This window comes from Somniosus microcephalus, chromosome 8, assembly GCF_052327205.1.
Source record: "Somniosus microcephalus isolate GS21.2 chromosome 8, FLI_Smic_1.0, whole genome shotgun sequence".
In the NCBI taxonomy this organism is placed as follows: Eukaryota; Metazoa; Chordata; class Chondrichthyes; order Squaliformes; family Somniosidae; genus Somniosus; species Somniosus microcephalus.
Genome location: NC_140994.1, coordinates 61,111,707 through 61,132,968, shown reverse-complemented (window position 1 = coordinate 61,132,968; position 21,262 = coordinate 61,111,707). Strand labels below are relative to the sequence as shown.

At 41.3% G+C, this 21,262-nt stretch overlaps 1 protein-coding gene across 4 annotated transcripts in view; it reads left to right on the top strand.

Moving 5' to 3' along the window:
- The window catches only part of ide (insulin-degrading enzyme), a 136,883-nt gene that overhangs the window by 12,702 nt on the left and 102,919 nt on the right, over positions 1–21,262 (top strand). For all 4 annotated transcript variants that reach the window (XM_085994779.1, XM_085994780.1, XM_085994781.1 and 1 more), the window contains 3 exons: positions 2,437–2,606; positions 16,268–16,390; positions 20,896–21,008. In XM_085994779.1, the coding sequence (XP_085850905.1) occupies positions 2,437–2,606; positions 16,268–16,390; positions 20,896–21,008 (406 nt within the window). The remainder of the gene's footprint in view (positions 1–2,436; positions 2,607–16,267; positions 16,391–20,895; positions 21,009–21,262) is intronic.

The following is a 21,262-nucleotide window of genomic DNA, read 5'->3' as shown; positions in this document are numbered from 1 at the left end:
TGTTTTTTGTCCATTAACCAATCCTCTAGCCATACTACTATATTGCCCCCAACCCCATGAGCCCTAATCTTGTATAATAACCTTTTATGTGGCACCTTATCGAATGCCTTTTGGAAATCCAAATATACTACATCCACTAGTTCCCCTTTATCTACCCTGCTAGTTACATCCTCAAAAAACTCTAAAATAAATTTGTCAAACACGATTTCCCTTTCCTAAAACCATGTTGACTCTGCCTAATCATGTTATGATTTTCTAAGTGACTTGATGCCACTTCCTTAACAATGGATTCCAGTTTGATAAATGGGGCAGTTCATTTTAGTGTGTTTAGTTGGGGTAACTTGCCTGTTGGTGAATTGATTTATTTATTTTGTATTTACGTTTTGACATGGTTTGAATAATTTCTGCAACCTTAACTTTCAACGCTTTTGCAGAGGGATTTTGTACATTTTGAGAACTTTTGTACTTCTGTTTCTCCTGCCTCCCCTCTCTTGTTTGTAACTGTTCTTAGAAAGTAATTAACTGTCTATGCTGCAATTTAAGATGCAGGACAGCTTAAAAGAGGAGCTCTATTTGCTTGGAAGCTCCCCAGTACAGCTTGCTACGTACAATTTTTTTTTTACATTTATTAACTTTGTTTTGTGTTGTAAACTTGGATTTAGTTTCATACTTGTTATGGTTAGAAATGTTATGTTCTTTGTGTCCAATGTCAGATCAAGTATTTCCTGGTCACAGAGTTAGATTACCATTTGTTCATAGTCAACAGTTGGAAAATCTTGCCCATAGTATGGATCCTACTCCATTCCAGTAATTACCCTTTGTCCTGATCTCCATTAATGTGGAGTCATTGAGATCTCGTGCTAAATTGCATCCAAGCCAATTTATTTTTGGGAGGTTGCCATTAATGAATTGAATAAGTGTTCATCCTGTCAATCTGAGATAGATGTGGTGGAAAGGCATTGTTCCATTTCATTGTACAGTTCTGTTCTTTTCCTTGATGCTTTCCCACCCCATACCCTTGTCAGTTACATATAATATACATACATGCACTATTTTTAAGCAAGTACTATTTAAGCAAGTATCATATGTGAACTTCACTGGTTGTCTTCTTATCGTGTCCACGGACAGTCTATACATAGCCCAGCCAGAACTGGACACATTTTTGCGCCTTGTTGTTGAATTCGGCAAGATCTGCAACAGTGCAGGGTTCCTCTAACGATGGGCATTGCAGGAGATGTTGCATAGTCTGTGCCTCAGTTCCACATTCACAAGTTGTTGGGCTGGTTGAATATCCCCATTTGCTTAGTGACACCTTTGAGCAACCTACACCGGTCCTAAGTCTGTTAAGGCACTTCCAGGTTGCCCAGTTGCAATTAGCTCCTGGGGGAAGGCTTTCATCAAGTAAAATTTCCATCACTGGGGGTTGTTCAAGACTGGCGAGCCGGTCTTTCCACAAGACGATGCGGGCTTCAGATGAGGTTGATTGTAATGGAACAACACTGTTCATGAAGCTCTTTCTTGACTTTAGGCGGCTGGGTGTAGGTGTATGACAATGCAGAGGGTGTCTCTCATCTGATGTTTGACGGAGTCGCTCTTTCTTGCTGGCTACCGTTCTTCTTATATCGGGGAGCGATACCCGCCAGGATATATAGGTTGGTTTTAAGCAACCTGTGATAAATCGGCAGCTTGCATTCAGAACGGCATCCATCTTCTTGGCATGAGTAGACCTTTCCCATGCAGGGCAGGCGTATTCGGCAGTGGAATAGCAAAGAGCAAGTGCACTGGTTCGCAATGTTTTCGGGCTTGTTCCCCATCTTGTGTTAGTAAGCTTATTCAGGATGTTGTTTTGTATGCTCACTTTTGCCTTTGTCTTCTCGATGTGGTTCTTGAAGGTGAGGCATCGGTCAAGGGTGACTCCTAAGTAGATAGGGTGCTCGCAATGCGTCGGTGTTGCTCCACACCAGGTTACTTTCAGCTGGCGTTTGGCTTCACTGGTAAATAGTCTTCTCTGTTTCAGTATTGATGGCATTTTAATATATAATGCTTTAAGCACATTCCATGGAGCCCTCTTTAAAACAACTATAGTGCGATATGAATGTACATTCCCAGTTCCAGACTAGTGAGCTTTGATCTCACCTGGGCATCTAGGGGAGATGTGGAGTGATTTTATACATAACTAAGAGAAAAGCACAGGAGGGGAGTGCAAGTTAGCCTACTGTTTTGCACTTCCTGTTGTCTTAGTAAGCAGCATTCCAGTGTCGAGTGGGGAAAATATAACGCAAAATAAAATTTGATCGTTGGTAAATTGAAAAACCTATTTGGAAATGAATTTCTGATGTAATCTATAATCCTGTTATGCATTTGAAGTTTTGAACTATTCTTGTGCTCTAATAATATTCCTCAAAGCTGTACTGTATCAACTTTTTTTAAATTTAGGTTTGCCCAGTTTTTCCTCTGTCCTTTGTTTGATGCCAGCTGTAAAGATCGAGAAGTCAATGCTGTTGACTCAGAGCACGAGAAAAATCTAATGAATGATGCTTGGAGACTGTTCCAGTTGGAGAAATCTACAGGCAACCCAGAACATCAATTTAGTTCATTTGGAACAGGTTAGTGTTTAGTGTAGTCTTCTAAATTGAATTGGTATACATAAAATAGTATTTTGTAATAAATTGGTATTCAGTTGTTGAAAAACCCGATTGAGTAAAATTGTAAATATGAAAGCACGTCTTTAGCCAAACATTTGTGGAAACCAGGCATTCAGTGTCTCGTATTAGCCAGTGACAGAAGATAGCGCAGCTCACTGATCTAATTAATAACTCAATGTAGTGTTGCATTAATAAAATTGTGTTTGTCTTGATGTGTGGTTGTGCTGTGAATGCTAATGGGTCTAAAATGAATTATGAAAATATTATTGCGCGCAGGTTCCCATCAGTTGGTAAAAATGCACCAAATGTGGTGCGGTCCTGAATTTCATGGAAGCTGGACAAGGTCTGTATTGTTAGCTGATCTGCGCTACAGTGGCAGTGGTCTTGCATTAATGTCGCTTGTGCTTGGAAATGGAGAATAAACCAGGGTTCCACTTGCAGTCATTCCTCAATGATTATTGCATGAAATATACATGCGTATGCTGGGTAAGGACAATATGTGGCTCAGATGTGATGCCCTCTGGATGCATAGCATGCTAAAGCTCACTGCCACAGGTGAAGAATGGCCACTTGAATGAAGTTTGCAGAGGCCTTTTCAAAGCACTTGCTTTGTGTGGAACTAGTCACATTGCCTTGTTAAGTTTAATACCGTTCTTGCTGTTCAATTACCTAGTAAGCAGGCACACTTTTTCAGTATGTTATTGACTTGACAGTTCACATTAAAATGTGCCAAGAGTCACATTAGAACAGGAGCCCATTTGGAATCAGATGTTTACATTGCTATATTCATACATCAGTGTCTTTTCCTGAATGAATAAACTTATTGCTGTTATTGCTAGAAGTTTTGCATTCCACACTCTTAAACTGTTCAAATGGCTTTTCAAACTTGTGCTTTGTGTTTAAGTAGACATATTGTCCTGTCAAAGTGATGCATCTAAATATGCTGTTCCTCCCTGGGAAATATACATAGTCAGGCTAACACAGTAATTCTGTTTAAAATATTATGGTTGCATATGATATTTTTAATTTACCTTGGGTAGTTTGGGTCCTATAAACTTAACTTTGACACTTTCTTGATGCAGTCTTTCAAATTACCATTCAGTTAACAGATTAGTAATCCACTGAATACAGTGAAGCAGATATATTTACTACTGATGCACTTTAACTTGAATTGTTGCAACAATTAACATCTGAACTAGAGCATACTTGACCTCGAAGTGATCGATTCTGATGTAACCTTGATGAAGACTGTAATACTGAAACCCAGAATGGATCTCCTGTTTTGTGCTATAACTTTAAATTTGAGCAGAGTATATGGCTCTTAACATTTTGACTGAAGCACCTGAGTGACTGAAAATACTGTATTGGGCATAAACACTGGTGGATTGATACAGAACTGTGTGTGTGACAGGATCTGCTGTCCCTGCATCAAGGATCAATGATATTGGCTGCTAATTCATCCATTTATACCCAGTTCACCAGCCACATGATCAAATCATCTTGAAACAGCTCAGCTACTGCAAAACGAAACTGTTATGCATTGTAACATTTGCACTTTGTGACCATTTGCATTCTGCTGCCAACGTTTGAAGATTAAGCCAGCTGTTGCTGTGTTTCAAATTTAATTGACTGAACTGTAATTAGGATCTAAATTAGTAGTACCTCATTTACAGTCTTCACCACATGCTCATTGGCCCGTGCCTTAGTCCTGATGGTGTGTTTTTCGAGTTATCTCTGCCCTTGACTCTAGCTGATTTGTAATTGTCACTTCTCTCCTCCGCAAAGGAGGAAAAAATCCAGTTTAAAATACACAAAGCTCTCGATCAGTGTCTTTTCTAGTGAATTTTTATGTAATGGATGATTTTGAACAGGTGCAAACTCTTACTCAGCTGTTTAGGGTTGGTGTGATGTGATTTAATTCAGAGTGACACTTCCACTGAGTCAGAGCACATGTGGCTTCCGTGCTGACAAAACTGCACATTTGAAAAGGGTTTACAAGATATGAAAGAAATCAGTGAAACTCGAGGAAAAAGAGAAATTAAAAAATAAGTCATTAGATTTAAGAACAAAATGGAAACTGAATGGCAAAAAGCAGTTAAAACATTATTGGACCATGAGTAATATAACATACATGGCTTTACCATGACTTCTGAAAATAGTGCCCTTGAAGAATGTCTTGGGGGGTGTATGTAAAACGTAATGTGCTTGAGGCGTACTCTATTCTGGAGCATTACAGTTTCTCCCTAATTAAAATAGCCACACTAGTTATTTTTGAAAGAAATTAATTTAAAACGTGCAGGCAATGAGGAATAGTGATTACTTTTGAACAAAACTCATTTAGTCAGCAAGATATCGGGCGAATGCTAAACTAAGCTCAACAATTGCAGAATGACTTATCAGATTTACTAGGTGTGCATAGAGAGTAATTATTGTGTGCTTGCGTTGAACAAGCCACTAAGAAATTGTGTGCATCCTAATGACTTTTCAGAGGATGTCGAGCTATCCTACTGTTGTGATGAAAACACAAATGTTTGTATGACAAAATATGAAGTGGTTGATGTAAATTGGGCCATAGAAAATTAATTTACAAACTACAAGACTGCAGAAGAAAAATGTCTGCAGTTTGGTGGCAGAAGCTGGTGGTCTGCTTTTTTAACTTTATGGCTCATCTGCAGAACATTAGTGCTTGGGTTTGATTGAAGTTATATACATAAAATAATAAAGTTCAGTGGGAGAAAGGAAACTAAGTGACAGGACTAGTAGAGGCATGTCTCTTCAATAGAGGCATGACTTGTCACTTTAATACAGCTCTGATCTAGCAGAGGATGTTACTGCATATGGTGCTGTTCCAGCAGAGAAATGTTGCTGGATGTAGTGCTGTTCCAGCAGAGGAATAACTCTGGATATTGCATTGTTCAGCCTCCTCCAGCCCTCACATATTCTCTGTTCCTCTGACTGCCCCTTCCTTTTGCTCCATTGTTGGCAGTTGTCCCTTAAGCCACCTGTGACCCGTGCTCTGCAATTCCCTCGCTAACCCCTTTGCAATGCAAGTTGTTGTAGGTAAAAAAAAATGATGTCTTTTCATCCAGTTTCCACGAGTTTAAATTGAAGAAAATTGCAAACACTGCTGTCCTTTTTTAAGAGATGTTGTCTTCAGGATGTCTTCCACATCAACAGCAACTTGCATTTATATAGCATTTTAATGTAGTAAAATATCCCAAAGCGATTATCAGATAAAATTTCACACCGAGTCATGTAAGAAGATATTGGAACAGGTGACTAAAAGCTTAGTCAAAGAAGTAAGTTTTAAGGAGTGTCTTAAAGGTGGAAAGAGAGGTGGAGAGGTTTAGGGAGAGAATTGCATCATCATCTCTTACTACATATTGTAATGGTTTGTTCCTTTTGTCTGACTTGTTAGCTTTCTCCTGTTGGCATTTGATTGTTCCCTATATGTGGAAAACGATGTTTCTTTGAAGAAAAGTGCAGATTTAGTTGTCCTGGACATTCTTGGAAACCTGCTTGCTTGGCTGCAGATTTATGGTTTGCCTTTATGCAACTGCACAAGAAACTGCCTGAAAGGGCCATTGATGAGAGGAAGGGTTATTTAGTAAGCAGTTCGAAGTTGCTGTTTGAGTGCTACAAACACAGTCGGTAGAACCCCTATACTTCCTAAGAGGTTGGGCAAACAGGTCATTTGACTATAAATCTAGGCAGGGTTTCTGCCACCATTTCATTGAGACCAGAAGATAGCCTAAGATGCCTGTAGCAAGGGTCATCCAGCAAGGTGGAGGCAAAGAAGCACCTCTCATTCCACCTTTAGCCCCAAGTATTGGTACCATATTTCCCAACCCACTAACGGCCTGAATGTGTGGGCTGTTTAAAGGTTTCATCCCAGTGGAAATTGGCTCATTCAGTCCCCAGAAATGTGTGTTTGTCATTGCAGTCCACATATGGTGACATTAATATTTGCTTCTCACCTTGTCAGTTATAACAAATCTCAGCTGCATTGAAATATGACTTTGTTTCTGTAGATGTTTGCTTTCTGGCAACTTTGTGAATTGTCTCCTTACAAATAGATTGGCTTCTTGTACTCTAATCATGATGATATTCCATTTGCATGAGGGTGCTTTTAAGTACTAAGCAATATATACAAATGCTTAGCCCAATAGATTATCCATTGTCCAACAGTCTCTCTAATGCACTCCAATGTCAATTAGAGGTTGGATCAACCATCAGTTCCAGATTATCCAATTGTGGATTCTGAAGGCATTGTTTCTAGGGTTTAAGGTACACCCCACTACTCATTGATATTGCCAGTAAATGTATTCCTGATAAGTTGAGGTGAGGTATCGGGAGCATGCAAGGCATTTGAATCCAAGGTCTTTGGTCTTCAAAGTACAGGTAGTCTATAAACAGGCTTGCAGTTAGCTACATCAGATTCCGAGTCTCCTAGGTTAGATAATATCTGGGAAAATCTGATTTGGGCTGTAGGTTTCTTTACCCGGTTACAAAGAAACATTTGACTCATTATGTTGCCAGAATAAAAGGTTTCAGAAATCAGATTGTGTCCCATGGAACACCATCTATTTTAGCATCTCAAAGCAGATTGATAAAATTACACCTTGAATATATATTTTTTTATTCGTTCCTGGGATGTGGGCATCGCTGGCAAGGCCAGCATTTATTGCCCATCCCTAGTTGTCCTTGAGAAGGTGGTGGTGAGCTGCCTTCTTGAACATCTCTAATTTTTTTAAAGTGCAGATAATTCGGTGCTTTTCATTTCCTCGTTTGCTGTTGTGAGAATTCTTCAGTGTGATTGGCTGCTTAGACAGCTTGTTGATGTCATTGCAGCTCATCGCTGGGGATTCCCATTACACAGCGCTACAATCAATTGCATGTCGAGAAAGGTAAACTTCTCGCCAGAGATTGCGAGATCTCTGTGGGCAGCTTTCTTCGAGGTCCGCAGCGAGTGCCTTGGCTTTGCTGCTGACTGCAAATTACGGGCCATTATTATTTAGTGAGCAAGAAATATGCAGGAAAAGTTAATGCGATGTGACCAAGCTGAACTGTTTGTTTCCCTTCCCCTAATGGCCAGCTATCTTTTTAAAAAGAAAAAAAAAATACACACCAGCTTATTTTTCGACTTCCCCAAAAAAGTTCAGAAAGTTTGAAGTTTAATTTAAAATACTTTAAACGATGATTGGCCAGGCCTAAGAGGATTTTTCATCTACATGCTACCCCTCGGCGACATCATCCGAAAACGCAACATCAGATTCTACATGTATGCTGACTACACCCAGCTCTACCTCCCCACCACCTTTTGATCCCTCCACTGTCTCCGATTTGTCTCGCTGCTTGTCTGACATCCAGTACTCTGAGCAGAAATTTCCTCCAACTAAATATTGGGAAGACTGAAGCTATTGTCTTCGGTCCCCGCCACAAACTCCATTCCCTAGCCACCGACTCTATCCCACTGCTCAACCAGACCAGTCACAACCTTGGTGTCATATTTGACTCCGCAATGAGCCTCTGACCACATACTGCTCCATCACCTAGACTGGCTAATTTCCACCTCTGTTAAATTGCCAACTCCGCCCCTGCCTCCGCTCACCTGCTGCTGAAACCCTCATCCATGCCTTTGTTACCTCTAGATTTGACTATTCCGATGCTCTCCTGGCCGGTCTCCCATCTTCCACCCTACAAAAATTTGAGCTCATCCAAAACTCTGCTGCCCGTATCCTTACTCGCACCAAGGCCCTTTCACCCATCACCTCTGTGCTTGCTGATCTACATTGGCTCCTGGTCCGGCAAGACTTCAATTTAAAAATCTTCATCCTTGTTTTCAAATCGCTCCATGGCCTCCTCTGACCCTGCAAGTTTTCGCAATCTCTGTGCTCCTCCAATTCTGGCCTCTTGTGCATCCCTGAGTTTATCATTCCAGCCGTGCCTTCAGCTGCCTAGGCCCCAAGTTCTGGAATTACCTCCCTAAACTTCTCTGTCTCTCTCTTTCCTCCTTTAAAGGCGCTATATAAATGCAAGTTGTTGTTGAGTATTTAAATTGCTTTGACCTAAATAAATATATAGGTCAAGTATGTAGGACAATTAATGTGTTTAAAAACTAATTATTTGCGAATCTCCAGATTGTGTTTCTGCCTTGGAATGTTGTCTCATTGCAAATACGTGTGACAAAAATTGCTAATGGTTTCTTATTTAAAACCAAATCCAGATTGTGCTGTACTAACCAAGTAAAATATAATGTTAGTACATCTCTATTGTGCTAATGAAATACTGTTCATCTGCCTTTGTAGTTAAAATTGTTTATAGTCTGTCCGCAGCATTGCACCTCAAAAGCAAGTCAAAAAAACTAATTGGCTCAAAACTATTAGGTAAACCATGCTGATTCTCTCAAATATCCCATTGACTGAATGCAGAGCAATCAAAAACTAGATACACTCGGCAGGTATATAGCAAAGCTGGCAATGAGCAAGCACTACAAAACGACTTATTCAAATTTCGCACTATTTGAACTCTCGATTCTGGAATCAGAAACTACCATGAACAAACCAATTGAATTGTTCAAATAATTTCCTATTCTTGGCTACCATTTTCCTTCTCAAGTTATTGTATACAGTATGACCATGAACCGCTTCATAATTCTGAAATGATTGATTTAATGAAGTTTCTTTTAACGTTTGAAATGTCTGCAACACATTTTCTCCATAGTCCTGTGATTTTATTTGGAGTTTTCATGTGGGCCTTGGTGCTGGTGATCTACAGTTGCTGTGGATATGTTCTGTGAGACATATCATCGGTGTTGAGGTTTTATCCCTACACCTGTGAAAATGTGACAACCAGGTAGAAAAGGACTGAAGAGTTATAGCTTCAGTTGGAAAATTCTCTACCCCAGAAGGCCGTGGATGCTCAGTTGATGAGTATATTCAAGACTGCGATCGATAGATTTTTGGGCACTAGGGAAATTAAGGGATATGGGAATAGGGTGGGAAAGTGGATTTGATGTAGAAGTTCAACCATGAACTTATTAAATGGAGGAGCAGGCTGTATAGCCTAATCTTGCTCCTATTTCTCATGTTCTTATTCAATGTGAGGGAGTTGCATCAAAGGAATTTTAGTTTTCACGCTGCTCCAGTGGAAGTATAATGCTCCGAATGTATCATGACAACCCATCTCGCATGACAGCTAGTCAGAATATTTACAAATACCTTCAAGATGAGAGTGGAAAGAAGAAAAAAAATCAGGACTCAAAATGTCTCAGTAAAACAAAAAGCAAAATACTGCAGATGTTGGAAATCTGAAATAAAACTGATAATGCTGGAAGCGCTCAGCAGGCCAGGCAGTATCTGTGGAGAGAGAAAGATAGGGTTAACGCTTCAGGTTGATGACCTTTCATCAGAACTTGAAACTTTAATCCTACCCTCCTCTCCACAGATTCTGCCTGAGCTGCTGAGTGTTTGCAGCATTTTCTGTTTCTCTGTCACTTTCAGTGTTTTATACACTTTCAGCCATTAAATAAAAGTTCAGTGTTGCTTAGGATGAAAATGTTCTTTTCATCAGTGAGAACCATTAATGTTTGCTGATTGGGATGCTGGCCTCGGACATTGTGGCTGCGATCAGTGAGCTAAAGTTAAGATAATGGTTAATGACTATTTGTTCAAGGTGCTGGTCATTGGAAACTTGACAGTGGGGAAAGTGCAACTGCAAATCCACTGTGGAAAGCAGGCCAAAGAAATGTCATATAAATTACTAGGAATAGGAGGTTTTGGGAAATATTTGCATTTTAAACAATTTTTTATAAAGGTGGTAGGTAAATTGTCTTGTCTTTGAGACCAATATTAGTAATGTGTACAGTAGATACATGCAAAACTATCATGTGTTATAGCATCAGGAAACTTGCTATATTATAGACATGGGTGAATCACTGTCACATTTAGGGTTGCTGTGAGACTGCAATAAACATCAAAACCACGCTCCAGCTCCCAGGCTCATCAAGCAAGTTCATGGGAGTTGTACTGGTCAGTTATACAAAAAACTAAGCTCAACCTTTTAATGCAAAAGAATACAGTTCATAAATGATTACTTTTGTAACCATCAACATTTTAAGAACCGTCATGAGTTACAGTTGTGAAGCAAAGCTTGAAAAATGAAGACCTTTTTCACTGTCTGTGACAAGAGAGTATAGGGCCAGCTTCATCACTAAAAGGAGCAAGTTGGAATAACACTTATTCACAGAACTGAGTGTTTTACCACCAGGCTATTGTATCATTTAATAGGAAACTAGATGTGTGTGGGTTTGAAAAGGAAGAATATAAAAGCATTCAGGGAAAGGGCAGAGAAATAGAACCGAAGTAGATGGCTTGAATGTCCTGTGCTGTAAAAAGGGATAAATCCGCTAACTAGACACCAGTCAGCCTAAGATTGGTAATGGATAAGCTAGAGGCCATAATACAAGATAAAATGAATGGTTGGTTGTCCAGGAAGACATGGATTCATTATGGACAAATTTAATGAATTATTTGGAGTATATATAGATAAAGGAAATAAAGTGAATGAAATGTATATGGATTTTGAAAAGGCATTTAATAAAGGTGTAGGATAGAGTATACCTGTAGGATTTAGTAAATATTAAGATTCTATAACCATTTTTATATAACTATATAATACAGGAAACTTTGGTTTATCCGGAGGTTAACTGTCCGGAATGCTTGATCCACCGGCAAAATTCAGGAGTCGGCTCAGTAAGTTTTTTTCTTTTCGTTGCTTTTTTTTCACCAGTCAGGCTCTGCAAGGTCTAGCTAAAGCTGTTGCTTAGCTACTGAGACGCTTGCAAGCTACGGCCGACTGTTTAGAAGCTGTTGGGGTTTGTTGCTAGATACGGAGCTCAGAGCGCCGTATGTTTTAACATTAGCGTTGGTTTGTCCAGCAGTTTTGATGGGACGGCAACAGCTCGGTCCCGTCGGTGCCGGATATCACAATTTCACATGCAGGAAATTTTGTATGTTAAAAACCAAAAAAGCCTGTATAAAATGGCGAATGGCTGAGACTAAAGCAGGATGGGGAAAACTATGCCAACCTGACTAAAAACCTCTGTTTTAAATTACTAAAGTAATGGAACGTAGTGCTAAGTAAATACGGAGACTGTTGGGGACATGGTATTCGGTAATGTTATTTTAGAGATAGGAGGCTTATTGTTGATATGAAGGCTTGTGGTATTAAAAGGATTGTGGCAGCATGGATGGGGAATTAGTTTCTGTCCTTCAACAGAGAGCAGTAGTTAATGGATGTTTTTCAGACTGGAGGGATGTAAATAGTCAGAGTTGTGGCGGTACCACCGGTTGTCCCTTACTAACTATGTACATAATTCACTTTAACCTAACTAGTTTGTATGTAACTTGCCTGTTTGGGCCGTTGCCCCTTTAACTTGCCTGTTTGGGCCGTTGCCCCTTCAAGAGGTGACCTAATGCGCTGACGTCACGCATCACGTGACGCACGCGCGCCGGCCACAGGCCCGGCTCGGCCTTCCATAGCGGACGCCGGCACAGCCCGGCCTACCGCGACTTCGGCCGCATCAGCCAGCCGCCGTGAGCGACGCAATCTCCTGCTCCCGCGGCAAGCACCGGCCCAGCTCTGCCCCCCAGCTCGGCCTCCAGCTCCCGTGCTCGCGACTTCGGCCTCAACGGCCAGCCTCCATGCCGGGTAAACGCGCCGACGTATCGGCGCGGGTCACGTGACCGCCCCAAGCGCGGGCGAACGCGCTGCGGTCACGTGACACCCGAAGCGTGGGGAAACAGCGGAGCATGATGACGTCATCACACTCTCCACAGGACTGTGGACTCAGTCCTTGTGGCGTCCCCGCTGGGGAAAGACCTACTCTACGGCTCTCCTGCAACTATCTCACTTGCCTGCTGTATTTCGTTTGTTCTCGTAAATAAACAACTTCTCGATTGTTCTCCTGAAGTCGAACTCGATTATTTAGTAGGCATTCGTCCAATACCTGCTGAGGTCAACCCGAATTCCTACAGAGTCATAATTGCACAGAAGGATGCCATTCGGCCTATCGCATCCATGCCGGCTCTCTGTAGGGTAATCCAGGCAGTCCCACTCCCCCACTCTATCCCCGTAGCCCTGCAAGTTTATTTCCCTCAAGTGCCTATCCAGCCTCCCCTTGAAAACATTGAGTGTCTCCGCTTCCACCACTTCCGTCGGCAACGAGTTCCAGGTTCTCGCCTCTCGCTGCGTAAAAGAAGTTTTTCCTCACGTCCCCCCTGTATCTCTTGCCCAAAACCTTAAATCTGTGTCCCCTAGTCCTTGTACCATCAATTAGTGGGAACAGCCTTTCCCCGTCTAGCCTATCCAAACCCACCATAATCTTGTACACCTCTATCAAATCACCCCGCCACCTCCTTTGCTCTAATGAAAACAAATCCAGCTTCTCCAACCTGCCCTCGTAGCTAAGATCCCCCATCCCCGTAACCATTCTGGTAAATCTCCTTTGCACCCTCTCAAGGGCCTTCACATCCTTCCTAAAGTGTGGTGACCAGAACTGGACGCAATACTCCATGTGGCCTAACCAGCGCTTTATAAAGGTTCAGCATAACTTCTCTACTTTTGTACTCAATACCTCTTTATGAAGCCCAAGATCCCATATGCTTTGCTAACCACTCTCTCAATATGTCCTGCCACCTTCAGGGACCTATGCACATTAACTCCCAGGTCCCTCTGTCCCTGTACACTCTTTAAAACTGTGCCATTAAGTGTATATTGCCTCTCCCTATTTCTTCTGCCAAAAAGCATCACCTCACACTTTTCTCTGTATTAAATTCCATCTGCCACTTGCCTGCCCATTCTGTTATGTACTGTTGCAGTCGATTGGTATTATCACTGTTTGCCACACCCCCAAGTTTGGCATCATCGGCAAATTTAGAAATTCCAATATCCAGGTCATATATCTACCATCCTCCAGTCTGAAAAACAGCCATTTACCCCAACTCCTTGTTTTCTGCCCTTAAGCCAATTCCTTATCCAAGCTGCCACTGACCCACCTATTCCATGAGCCTCAATTTTTTGTTAACCAGCCTTCTATGTGGTACTTTGTTAAATGCCTTCCAAAAATCCATGTAGACAACATCCATTGCATTCCCTTCATCAATCCTCCCTGTTCATCTCAAAATTAAATTAAATTAGTGGTGTTCCCCAGTGATGTGCGTGCGTGTACACAGATTTTGGGAGGAAGAATGAGAAGATACTGACACTGTGGTGAAACTTTAAGAGTGGAGGAAGAGAGAGACTTGGGGGTTCAGCTACACAGATCTTTAAAAATGGGAGGACAAGTTGATAAAACTGTAAAAAAGCATTTGGGAGTCTAGATTTTATGAATAGATGCACAGAGTACAAAGAAAAGAGGTGATGCTAAACCTGTACAAATCATGTACTCCTTTTGGAGGGGTGGGGGGGGGGCGGAGGGAAAGAGTAAATGGGGTAGAAGAGCAAAGAGATCTAGGGGTACAGATGCACAAATCATTAAAAGTAACAGCGCAAGGTAACAAGGCCATAAACATCCAAACCTAGCATGGAATTTCAATTCTAGAGCAATAGAATTAAAAAGCACTCTTGTGTTAAACTTGTATCAAACCTTGGTTAGACCATACTAGGAGTACTGTGCACAGTTCTGGTCTCCATATTTAAAAAGTATATAGATGCACTGGAGAAGGTGCAAAAAAGATTTACAAGGATGATCCCAGGACAGAGGGGTTACAACTATCAGGAAAGACTGAATAGGCTGTAAAATTATGAAGGAGTTTGGGGGAGTCCAAAACTAGGGGTCATAAATATAAGATAGTCACTAATAAATCCAACAGGGATTTCAGGAGAAACTTCTTTACTTCGAGAGTGGTTAGAATGTGCAACTTGCTCATGCAAGGAGTGGTTCAGGTGAATAGCATAGATGCATTTAAAGGGGAAGCTAGATAAACACATGAGGGAGAAATGAATAAAAGGATATGCATTTAGGGTTAGACGAAGTAGGGTGGGAGGAGGCTCATGTGGAGCATTATCACCAGCACAGACCAGTTGGGCCGAATGGCCTGTTTTTGTACTGTAAATTTATATGTAATTCTATGTAAAACACACATTGAAAACCTGGACCTGTGAGGCAATGAATCCTAAAGTAAAAAAATTAGTTAAAGCCATCCTCCCAGGGTGGGCTCAAACCACTAACCTTTTGGTGAACAGCTGAACGTGCTAACAGATTGTGCCACAGAGATGTATGGCAATGCCCATTACAGCATATACTACGCCAGGAAGTAACCGAGCTAAAGCTTCAGGTTGCTGTGATCAAGATAGCAGCTGTTCACTACCAGTTTACTCTTCCAAATTAGAGTGTGACTTTCATTGTGGAAACACAAACAGTGGCGAGAGGAGGCTTGTGTGGAGCATAAACACTGGCATCGAGCAGTATGGCCTGTTTCTTTGCTGTACTTTCTGTCTATAAAAGCTACACCATGTACTGGAGCTGGCTGTGGAGGTGTTGTTGGTCAGATTGTTCTGTTTCTGGCTGAAGAAGAAAGTCTTGAGAGTTGGAGGAAGAAGACATTTTGTACCTGTATAGTCCTTGCCAAAAAGTGCTGTTGTTTAGAAAAACTGATACATTTATTGGCTTGCTTCACATTATCACCCACTTGATTTGACTACAAAACTAAAACAACTAAATTAAATTAAATTAAATTTTTTGGAGTCGATCAGCGCTGATTACCTTGTGCATTTGGAAATAGCTTGATGCTGCAGTAATATATTTAATGTAACGTGCACCTTGTACATAAGGGTAAATTTGAATAATATCATGCTCGCTCAAAGGGAGAGTGGATTGGAGATCTGATGACAGCACTCCAGCGTCGGTTCTCTGACCTGCATTTCCTTCGTATTCTAACCTTATTGGAAGCGCAGGATCAGTGGTCTGGATTTTGGGTTAACTGATGACTGTTAATAGCTGTGTTGTGTGCAAAAAAAAAAAAAAAAAAACCCTCATAAATGTAATTTGTACCCCAGTTTCATGCCTTTTTAGTGTACAATTGTGTTTCCATAAAATTCCAATACTTTGCTTCGTGTTTACCTTTAACATTGTTACTGCGTGTGATTAAGTGCCTTGAAATATGTTATCAATTTTAATTTGTAGTCTTTTGATAAATTCACCTTTTTGTATAATCAGACATTGGATAATATACCAATAATTGGTAAGAAGAATTGCTTTTCAATTTCAAGAAACCAAAACCAAATTGAGTCATAGTGTAAAAGTCGCCACTGTAGAAAGAATTATGAGATTGCTTCATTTAGTCACTTTGAACTCTGAGACCTGAATGAGCAGTATGTAAGAATAGTCCCTCATGTATACTGAAATTGTAGTGTTAGTAGAGTTCTTCAGCTGCAAACCTATTGCTGCAGCCTCTGCTTTTTTTGAATTCCACAAATTTTTTCAAATGCAAAACCAGATGTTACCGTGAAGAGAACTGAGAAAACAGTAGCTAGCTTCATATAAAACTAGAGCACAGGTTGAGCAATGAACTAATTTATCACGCTACCTAAAACTGCCTCTTTTTTATTTTCAATCTTAGGCAACAAGTTCACCTTGGAAACTAGGCCAGCAGAGATGGGCATAGATGTACGACAAGCACTCCTTAAGTTCCACTCAACTAACTATTCATCAAACCTGATGGCGCTCTGTGTCCTAGGGAGAGGCAAGTACTGTATTGGGTAAAACTTGGAACCAGTGTATAATTCTTCATCTTGCATTGCATTTTACGTTGCCCTGAAAAATATTTTGAAATGCTAAACGCATCACTGGATTGTTGAGCTATTCGCAGCATAATTGATAGTAACTGATGTATTTAGGTAACCCAGTTGCTAAATTGCTGATCAGTGACTCCCAGCTCTAAAGTTGCAAGGTCGCTTTTCATTTCTGTCGGAGACACTGGTTGGATGAGCTCTCATTTATCAATTAGACTGCTAGGTAACATATCATCTGACAGTGCAAAGAAGAAAGCAAGCTATCTGGAGTGAATGAACCTGCAAAGAAAGATGAAAATTTGAAAAGTAATTTTTTCTTTTTTTGATATTTTATCACTGAGTCTGAGGAATTCCAGCACTGAGTTCCTGTTTCATTCTAAGTTGAGGGTGAGGACAAAATTCACATGTCTGTTGTTAGTATTTTTAAATTGTATTTGGTCTTGTAATGTATTTTTAACATTGCTTTTAGATCACCAATCAGAGGATAAAATTTGATTTCAGTAATAAGTGAGCAGGAACTCAACTGCTGAATATGTATGGTTCTGCATTAGGGAGTAGTAATAGATTTGAGGTCTGTAGCACTGCTAATTTTGATCTTGAATATTTCACACTTATTGTTTCCTGACTTTTTAAGAGTTGTAAATTAATTTGATGTCTGGCAAACTGATTCCAGCAAGTTCTTTTGAGCAAGTAAATTACCTTTACTGTCTGTATAAACAATGTGGCAGATGACTGCAAATTTTAATTTCTGTAGCTAACAGTCTGCAGTTATACATCCGAACGGCTGAGGCTAAGAGGAGATTTGATGCAGGTTTTAAAATGTTACGGTTTTTAATGGAGTGAATAAAGAAAGACTATTTCTTCCAGTTGAGGTAATCGGTGCTGAGGGGTCATGGCACCTGAGGAGAGAACGCAGGACAAATTTCTTTACACTTGTAAATACAGGAAACGCTCTTTTAACCGGCACATAAATATCCGGAAATCTCTCTTACCTGAACCTACTCCTGAATTTTGCCGGTTAAGTTTTACTAATACAGGTAGACTATCCTTTATCCGAAAACCTCGGGACCAGCCGAGTTTCGGATAAAGGAGAATTTCGGATTTCGGAAGGTGGGTCGGCCGGGGGGTCGTGCGCATGACTTACGCTGACGCTCAGCGTAATCAGTCGCGGTTGGCGGGGTCCACGGGGGGGTCGGCGGTTGTCGGGGCTGGGGGGGTCGGCGGCTGGCGGGGTCCGCGGGGGGGTCGGCGGTTGTCTGGGCTGGCGGGGTCCGCGGGGGGGTCGGCGGCTGGCGGGGTCCGCGGGGGTGTCGCGGTTGGCGGGGTCCGCGGGGGGGTCGGCGGTTGTCGGGGCTGGCGGGGGGTCGTGCGCACGACTTGCCCTTTATCCGAACTTCCGCAACCGGAGCCCTCTAAAAACCGAAGGTTTTTTCGTTTAGCGTAAGTCGTACGCACGACTTACGCTGAACGAAAAAACCTTCGGTTTTTGAGGGTTTCGGTTTTCGGAAGTCCGGATAAAGGGTAGTCTACCTGTATATTGGTGGCCGTGTAACTGGGGTTCCTGCACCTGTGGCCATGCAACAGGGACTCCTGGATCTGTGGCCGTGTAACCGGGACTCCTGCACAAGTGCCGTGTAACCGGGGCTCCTGCACCTGTGGCCATGCAACAGGGACTCCTGGATCTGTGGCTGTGTAACCGGGACTCCTGCACCTGTGGCCATGCAACAGGGGCTCCTGGATCTGTGGCCGTGTAACCGGGACTCCTGTGGCTGTGTACAAGGCTCTCGTACCTTGGCAAGTATACCTCTCTGTAATCCGGACTTTTTGATCAACCGGCACCATGCCGGTCCCGTCGGTGCCGGATAAAAGTTTCCTGTAGCATTAACTATTCCAATGCTCTCCTGGCCGGCCTCCCATCTTCCACCCAACATAAACTTGAGTTTATCCAAAACTCTCTGCTGTCCGCACCCTAACTCACACCAAGTACCATTTGACCTATCATCCCTGATCTACATTGGCTCCTGGTTTGGCAACGCCTCAATTTTAAAATTCTTATCCTTGTTTTCAAATCCCTCCAAAGCCTCATCCCTCCCTATTTCTGTAACCTCCTCCAACCCTACAGCCCTCAGATTTCTGTGCTCCTCCAATTCAACCTCTTGCACATCCCCGATCTTTAATCGCTCCACCATTGACGGCCATGCCTTCAGCTGCCTAGGCCCTAAGCTCTGGAATTCCTCCCTAAATCTCTCCACATCTCTACCCCTCTCCTTTTTAAGACGCTCCTTAAATCCCACCTCTTTGACCAAGCTTTTGGCCATCTGTCCTAATATCTCCTTATGTGGCTTGGTGCCAAATTTAGTTCAATAACGCTCCTGTGAAGCACCTTGGGATATTTTATTATGTTAAAGGTGCTGTATAAATACAAGTTGTTGGAGCATGGAATGCTTTGCCACAGGGAGTAGTTGAAGCGGAGGACCATTGCATGGATAAATATTTGAAACTGATGATGATGCAGGGTGATGGGGAGAAAGTGGTACAGTGGGATTAGTTTTGGATTGCTCTCGTAACGGACTGACGCAGGCACAATGGGTCAATGGCCTACGTCTATGCTATATAGGGAGGAGGCTCGTGTGGAGCATAAACACCGGTATAGACCTGTGGTGCCGAACGGCCTGTTTCTGTGCTGTAAAATTCTATGTATACGTCTATGATTTAATCAAGGGTTCTGTCATTCTGACTTAGGAAAATTATGATAACTGTGAAATTTGTTGCAGCAGCATGGCATATTGGCATGAGAAAATGTATTGGTAGGTGACCCACAGTAACATTGTAACCAATACCAGCAATACATCCTGTATATAATGTGCTTTGACAATTGTTTTATTTCTAGAAACTAATATGCATTGTGTTCAAAAATAGTGTACATTCTGCAGCAAGTACATGCCATTTATTTTTAATAAGACACCTGAAATGCTCTTTAAAAACTTGCAATTGATCTGCCTGCAGGTGCAATTTACCATTGCAGGAATTAATCTAATTTTCCTTTCTTCCTTTGGATGTTTTAATTGATTTAACTGTTGGTTGAACTGTTCTCTGGGCGGAAAGAATGCTTTGGCGTAGTTGGTATGAGGTTACCATGGCCTTCAACACTGCAGACAATCTGAAGGGGTGAAAGTGCTTTTACCTTTACAATTTCTTTTATTTGTGCTGATCCAATTTTTTTTGTTGTAGAATTAACTACAAACATCTGATTTGCTTAGTGTTCCCTGTTGATCCTCCTTTTGTGCACTTGAACTGAATTATATTTCAAGATTAGCAGTGCTTCTAAAGGCAAATTCAGCTGATAATGAGCAACACGAGAAAAGGATTTGGAGTTATCTAACTATTGTCCTTTTTTAAAATACCTGGATTTGAATTTTGGTGCAAATCAGTATTTTCAATTGATTGGTACAACAATTAATTGAACTAATTTTTTTCATTGGCATTTTGTTTCTGAATAAAACAGTTATGGATTCAGAAATCCAAGTAAGATTTCACTTTTAACTAGGTTTTATATACAGGTAATACAATTCAGCTATTTCCAATGACAACTACTGTAATTACTTTCCCTACTTTAGAATGGACTAAAACCATTAGGAAGAGTTTGTTCTTAAAGCTTATTCCAATGGGATACTGTAAAATGAAGTGCTTTCTCTTTTTTTAAATAAATAAATCTCTCTCTTTTTCACTCCATTCCCCCCCCCCCCCCCCCCCCGCAAAAAACAGTGAAAATGCACTTAGTTACTCTGATGTGCGTCTCTTGGGTTCTGGCTGGGAACCAGTGAAACGTCCCTCATTAAGGTGAATAAAAGTGGAACTTGGCTGCCAAAAAATCCTTTGAATGTTATTATTGTGCAGGTTCAGAGTTACTTCTGGTAGATCTTGCACTGGTTTTGAGGATTTTTTGTTGTTGCTGAATCTGCACTGCCATAATGCACAAATTTCTATTGTGGAAAATAAGACATCTAACCGTATAAAAGTACCAGTAGTCACAAGAGTGCCTTTTGTTCAGAATAGTCCCCCGCCTATACATACAATAAAGTAACACTTGGGAGATTTTACTTTAGTGTTTGTGTAATATTTTAATTTCTTATGCCAGCTTGGAGACCGTGGATCAGACCTTCCTCCCTGCTGGGCTGCCCTCGTGATGTCACTGAGGGGGGGGGGGGTGCTGCGAAATAAGGCAGAGCAGCTCCAGAGAAAGCAGTGAGAACCATGACTTGGGCAAGCTCAGCTATGAGATACTGGGAAACTATAATAACTGTTAGACATGCAGTTTTTAAAAAAAAACTTCTTCTCCCTCCCTCTGTGGATTTTCCTATTCTGCGAAGAATACATAACCTTTTAAAATGGAGTGCTTCATGTTAGTAGTGTGACTGTGATTTATTGTGTTTCAAATGATCTATATTGGTTCCAGAATCCCTGGATGAGATGACTGAGCTGGTGGTAAAGCTGTTCGCTGAGGTGGAGAACAAATTTGTACCTGTCCTTGAATACACTGAACATCCTTTCCAAGAAGAACACCTGAAGGTATTGTGTGACTGGTTGTATTTTTCCCAGTGGTTTTTATTTTCCCTACTATAAATAAATGGAATCAGCAAGTTTTGCAGTTGTGAAATGACTAGGGCATTTTTCAGTTTATTTCACAGAATTCTGAAACTTGTTTGAAGCCTGTGGTCTTGTTGAGTACAGTTTTTATATGGTACAGTAGTTTGAAAAATAGACAAATTGGGTGTAACTTTTTTTGGTGTAGAACTGCAGAGTAACAAGAAAAAAGGGTATTC